At 57.9% G+C, this 6,497-nt stretch overlaps 1 protein-coding gene across 1 annotated transcript; it reads right to left on the bottom strand.

The window, feature by feature from the left end:
• Positions 1-4,844: 4,844 nt before the first annotated feature.
• On the bottom strand, positions 4,845-6,190 carry LOC123124046 (protein FAF-like, chloroplastic). Its single transcript, XM_044544753.1, has one exon. The coding sequence runs from the start codon at positions 6,092-6,094 to the stop codon at positions 4,922-4,924; it is 1,173 nt and encodes a 390-aa protein (XP_044400688.1). The 5' UTR covers positions 6,095-6,190; the 3' UTR covers positions 4,845-4,921.
• Positions 6,191-6,497: the final 307 nt, after the last annotated feature.

Below are 6,497 nucleotides of genomic sequence, written 5' to 3'. Positions count from 1 at the left end.
TGGTCCCTAGAGCGCCGATCCTGTTAAAATTTGGATCAGTACAATGGGTAGGGATGAAGGTAAGGATCTCCTTTTAAATAAGCTTCCGGATGCTCACCACACAGAAGGGATAGAGGCGAGGGTAGTCCGCGGTGATGGCCACTTCCGAACCATCAAGGCTCGATTGATAGAATACCCCGTCGTCGAATTCTATATATATGTCTAGATCCTCACAAAAGCCAGGATCCTCGTCTCGATTATGATCCTCTAGCTGGGGAGCAGGGCAGTGGATGTCTTCGGTCATCCTTCTCCATGACTGTTGATGGCAACAATGAGTAAATTCGGTTAGTGTCTGCAATGCAATAAAATAAGCACACACGATCGAGAGCTTACCCATTCAATAGGGGTATACATAGAATAAGCCTCCTGGCAGTTTAGCCGGAGAAAATCTTCTTTCTCACCCTTATACAGATCAGCCAAAATTGAAGCCAGTTCGGCTGGGGTATCCGGACCCTTCCGTCCGCAGTGGGACGCGTCGTCTTCCCCGTTATAGCACCATAAAGGAGTTGCTCTGGATTGGAGAGGCTAAACACACCTCTTTATTGCTATAGCCATGACATCGACTATTGAGAGCTTGGTGTGGGCTAGCAACCTGATCTTGCTAACCAACCTCTTTATCTCCGCACTGTCCACTTCGTTGGGACTGCATGGACGCCAGTTGAGGCGCTTCCTTAAAGGAGCACTGGAAAATTCTGGGAGGCCGGTACGAACTGGGTCCGGCAGTGGGACGTCGTCCACATAGAACCATTCTGAAGACCACTGCGGGTATACCTCTTTAGGTGTTCCTACGAGGTATCCGGATCCGGCTATACGCCATACTTCGGCACCGCCCACCTCAAATATAGAACCTCCTCGGTGGCGGGGAACGAGACAGAAGAACTTCCTCCATAATTGAAAATGGGCCTCAATACCCAAAAATAGCTCGCAGAGGGCGACGAAGCTGGAGATGTGCAAGATCGAACCTAGGGTGAGGTTGTGTAGTTGGATACCGTAAAATTCCAATAACCCCCTGAGAAAGGGATGGATTGGAAATCCTAGGCCCCGCAACAAGAATGGGACAAAACACAACCTCTCTTCCTTATTGGGGTTGGGGAAATTCTCAGCCATCACGTCGTTGCCTACTGAATACAATCCCGCTCGAACGGAGACTAGATCCGCGTGGGGGAGGTAGCCTTGCGTCTGGAGCCGGCTTAACTGAAGATGAGGCATAGAGAATCTCTGCCAATCGCCCTCTTGAGGGCCATGGGGCGCGAACAAGAGCCAGGGGCGCTGGTCATGGTGGAAGGCTTTGCTCGTGGCTGGACTTGGCGATTTTCTTTCTGCGTGATGTGAGATGCCATTTGGAGATCTATATCTCCTTATATTGGTGCCATCTGAACGTGGTAAGAGCATCTCCAGCCGCGCCCCCAACAGGCCCTCCCCAGGCGTTTTTGCCGCGTCGGCGCCCAAAATTCGGCCCAGTCACGCCCCCAGTAGCCCGTTTTTCGCCGGCTCGGGCCGAAACTGGTGCCGGCGGACCCGAGCCGAACCCGGCGCGCTGGGGGCGCGGCACAAGCGAAAATGGGCGATGGGGCTGCTCTGTCGGCGAGTCGAGTGCCTCTTCCCTCCGTTTCTTCCCGCTTTTCCCCCACTTCCGTCCCATTCCCTCCCTTCCTCCCGCCAATCTCTCTCCTGCTTGCCTCCCAGCCGCCGCCATGCCGCCGAAGAAGTACGTGATCCCCCACGCGGCGACCACCGCGACCACCTCCGTCGCCCAGCCGAAGCAGAGGAAGCCGAGGGCGCCGCCGTCCAAGCCACCGGGCATGACAAACGCCGAGTGGAGGGCGGAAGTTTAGCGGCGGGAGGTTGTCACCGCCGACCGGCGGAACAGGGCCATCGCCAAGAAGGCCCGTGACAACACGGCGCGTGCCGCTGCGGCTGCGGCGGACCAAGCCGAGGCCGACGCGACTCGCGTGGGGATGATGAATCCACCCGGCGGTCATGCCCAATATGCACCCTGGAGCCAGCAAAGCGTCGGCTCTCCGTCCGGCTTCTCATCTTCGCTGCAGCCATGGGGATGCACGCCATCGCCGGGCTACGCCGACGGGGACGCGCACGGTGGGTTCAACCCCATCGTCACCTTCCCCCATGGACACCCGGCCCAGCGCACGCCCTCGCCCGCCTTCGCCGGCGTGTAGTGCCCTCCATACAACTAATCACCGCCGGCGTACGCATGCTCCCCGACGCCCCCTCTCCGCTGTGGCGCGCTGCCCTTCTCACAAGCTTCCACGTCGTACCTCGGCGACACCGACGAGACCGACGCCGACATGGACGACATCATCGCGGCAGGCTCGGCCGCGGCCGCCGTGTCCCCCAGGTTCGCTACCCCGGACGACACGGTGGACCTCAGCGGCGGCATGGACGGCGAGCTCGACTACGACGAAGAGGAGCCGGAGGAGCAGTAGCAGCAGGAGGAGGAGGAGGAGGAGGAGGAGTCGGCGACTGTTCCGGCCAGGAGGTGCAAGAAGAAGGGGCGGCTAGGAACAGCGAGCCGCGCATCAAGTGGGCCTCCAAGGAGCAGGAATGCGTCGCCGAAGCGTGGAAAGTCGTCTGCCTCGACCCGACCACCGGCACAAACCAGAGCATCGAGACATACAGGGAGCGCATCAAGGCCGAGTTCGACGAGCGCAAGCTCATCGATCCCTACTTCAAAGGCGTCTACATGCAGCGTGGGGCGAAGGCAATGGCGAACCATTGGGGGCTCATCCAGGCGGCGTGCAACAAATGGCATGGGGTCGTCGACGAGGTCGCGGCTCGCCCGGAGAGAGGCGCCGACGTTGAGGATCAGGTATGGCACGCCGTTCTCCTGCTTCTCTTCGCCGTGTGCGCCCGCCAACTGTTTGTTCCTCTGCACAGCTGGTGCGCATGTTCGCCTTGTATCGTTATGGCAACCGCGACCAAGAATTCAAGTATCTCCATGTTTACAAGCGCATTGACAAGTGCGAGAAGTGGGCGGAATTCCGGCGCACCCTCGACAAGGCCAAGGAGACCTACAAGCCGGACGCGCTGATGCCGGGCGCGTCAGAGGGGCGGCCGGACGGCAACAAAGGGGCCAAGAAGGGGAAACACGCCGACGCGGTTACCGCGCGAGTGCAGGAGTTCATCGAGCATTGCCTCGCTGACGCACAAGCCCGGGCTGTCTTGCGTGAAGAGAAGATCGAGGCGCGGTGGTCGGCGTTGAAGACGAGCAGCGCCGTCAAGCGTGGCCTCATCCTGCACCAGCTGCCGTCGACGGCGCCGCCAACTCCCACGCCCACGCCCACGCCGCCAAGCCCGAGCGATGGTGCCTCCACGACTCCCCGCAGTACAGAAGCCACGCCGATGCCGCCCAGCACAGAAGAAGCTCTGACCCCGCCAAGCCCGCACCCGACCCCGCCAAGCTCGCGCACGCCGACGCCGCAGACGCCAGAGGCCGACCTCGCCGTCTGATGCGATGCACGCGCGTCCTTTCTTTTTTATACGCCGAACTTTTCATTCGATCGCCGAACTGTGGCCGCATGATCGCCGGATTTGTGGCGTCTATTTTGTGAGCAGGAATGAACTACGTTTGAATTTGCCGCGGGTTGGGGGGCGGCGCCTGGGGGCGTGGCTGGGAGCTAGGTCGCCCCCAGGGGCCGATCTAGCACCGGTTCGCCCCCAGGCCGCTCTTTTTCGGCGCCCTGGCGGGCTGAACGGCTGGAGATGCTCTAAAGGACTTATTTGCAAAAAAAGCATAGACCATTCATTTCACTCAAGCGCACGGAAATCGAAGCGTCGACAGGGGGGAATCGTAAAAAGGCATCAAGATTATCACCAGATTGTCATCGGTCCGGATCATAGTGAAGAACCCGCCTTGCAAAGCCGAAGACGTGAGCCCAATATTACATCGTCATTGAAGTTCGGGGACTACTGAGGAAGTCCTGGATTATGGGATCCTCGGGCGTCCGGGCTGTACGGCATGGGCTGGACTGATGGGCCGAGAAGATACAAGATAGAAGGCCTTCTCCCGTGTCCGGATGGGACCCTCCTTTGCGTGGATGGCAAGCTTGGCGCCCGGATGTGTGGTTTCCTTCCTCTGTAAACCGACTTTTATAACCCTAGGCCCCTCCGGTGTCTATATAAACCGGAGGGTTTAGTCCATAGAGATAATCACAATCATATAGGCTAGACATTTAGGGTTTAGCCATTGCGATCTCGAGGTAGATCAACTCTTGTAACCCCTATACTCATCAAAGTCAATCAAGCAGGAAGTAGGATATTACCTCCATTAAGAGGGCCCGAACCTGGGTAAACATCATGTTCCCCTTGTCTCCTGTTACCCTTGATCCTCAGACGCATAGTTCGGGACCCCCTACCCAAGATCGGCCGGTTTTGAAACCGACACCACCCCTGCAGGTGTACATAACCTTGGCTCCACCGTTCATCAGATTGCACCAAGCAGTCGAGGGATTACGCCTCGGTGTCCAATGGCCACGAGCATCATAGGGTTTTTTTTATCACGCTTTGGTTTCTATTATCTAATGAGGTGTTCTGAGCAAGAGACCAGAGATCCTATAATGTTTTTCCTAAATGTTTATATCTAACAAGTGGTGCTTTCCTCTTCAAATTTTTGGTCATGGAGATCGGAGACATGATTTGGAGACCATGGGCAAACATAACTTCACTCTCGTCAATAAAGTGCACTCTATGGTTAGTAATAAAAATGCACATATCTCATTTGCCAGGGCGTGACATGCTAAAAGAATGAAAATTTAATACTAACGTAATGTAATTAAGTAATCAACCTCTTTCATATAAATTCATTCATTGTCAAATACAGTACAATACAAAATTGGCGGCGATGAAGATTAGTTTGGAGTAATGATCAGGCGGCGATGATGGAGTATGACTCCACGATGAAGAGCGGCCTCTGCCGGAGCTGCCGGCACCGCCGCACGCTCTGCATCAGCTCCTCCCTGTCCCCCACCCGCGACGTGAACAGCAGCGACGCGCTCTCCTCCTCAACCTCTTCCTCGTCCTCCTCGTCGGACTGCATGCCAGTGGACGCGGCGGCCACCGCGGCGGCCAGCGTCGTGGTGGACGACGGCACCCGGCGCAACCCCGACGTCACGGTCGGAGCGGCTAATTCGTCCTCGGTAGCTCTGAAGCTGCGCGATGGGGACGGGATCGTGTTCACGTCGTCGGTGGTGACCGGAGCGCCGCCGACGAACTTGTTGATGACGATCCTGGAGCACCGCTGCGCCTTGCCGGACGCCGCCACCACCTCCACCATCATTCCCCTGTCCACCACCTCCACCTCGTCCCCCTCCTCCTCCACTTCATCTTCTTCGTCGTCGACAACTTCTTCAACATCCTTCTCTTGCAGCATCTGTTCTTGGCCTGGCTGTTGCTGTTGCACCATGCTCTGCTTCTGGTGGTCGAGGACAGAGTCCGAAGCAGAGTAGTCCACGAAGCAGAGCTTGAGGCGGCCGTCCTGGCGCTGCGCGTGGAGGTACCCCTGGGGCTTCGCGGCCACAGCCTCGAGCACGAGGCGCCCGTCACGGCGGTGCGGGCGCACCCGCAAGCACGGCCCGCCGTCGTCGCCGCGGTGGCGCGACATGGACGGTAGCGGCGGCGGGAACGCGCGCTGCGGCCGGGCGCGGTGGTACTGCACCGCGCTCAGCTTCAGCTCCCCGGCCGCCGTCTCTTCCTGCTCTTCTTCTTGGGCGACGGCATCCTCGCTCTGGTGGGACGACAGTGGCGGCGCGTAGAGGAGGGACGCCAGGTCGAGGAAGTCGCCGCGGGTGCCGGTCTCGCAGCCGAGGCTCTCCGTGCAGAGGCTCAGGCTCTCGTGGCTCATGGACCGCCGCACCGTCGCCATCGGGTAGCCGGCCCTGGCCTTGACCGCCGGCGGCTCGGGCTTGGTGGCCGGGGCCTGGATGGCGCTCCACATGTCCAGCTGCCGCGGCGGGGGCGTCATCGGCGCCGGCATGCGAGTGTGAGTGTGAGGAGGAGCGACGTCCAGCGCCGGCATGACATGGCACACAGCCACCGTCATCTCGAACGATCTACAGAAAGACCAGAGCGCAAGAAGAAGACCGGTGAAGATCGCACCGGTGGAGATGAAGCTTCCAAGCGGGGTTGTGTAGTGAGATTGTGAGTGAGTGAGTGAAGTGGTGAGTGGGGGTGAGAGGGTATTTGTAGGCGGGAAGGGGGAGCCTTTCAGCCGTCCAAATAGAAGTTATATTTATTTGGCTGCTAAACAAGTTGTCAAGCATGCTTGAAACACTAACACGAACATCCATAAAAAAGAATCAGAATTTACCACTTTTTTGTGTTACTGTTCATCTAGGAGCAAATGCTCCCGGGAGCCAAAAGGCGATGTAGTACGTTTGCAAAACAAGAAAGTACATTCCATCTTCTCTTTTCTTTAGCAGCTAATAATGCTAGTACTAGTAAAT

The sequence above is a fragment of the Triticum aestivum genome, chromosome 5D (assembly GCF_018294505.1).
Source record: "Triticum aestivum cultivar Chinese Spring chromosome 5D, IWGSC CS RefSeq v2.1, whole genome shotgun sequence".
NCBI classification, from domain to species: domain Eukaryota; kingdom Viridiplantae; phylum Streptophyta; class Magnoliopsida; order Poales; family Poaceae; genus Triticum; species Triticum aestivum.
Note: the sequence above shows the minus strand (reverse complement) of the source record. Positions and strands in the feature narration are given on the sequence as shown.

Coding starts and splice junctions, on each gene's coding strand:
- LOC123124046 (XM_044544753.1), bottom strand. CDS start 6,094: ATGACGGTGGCTGTGTGCCATGTCATGCCGGCGCTGGACGTCGCTCCT.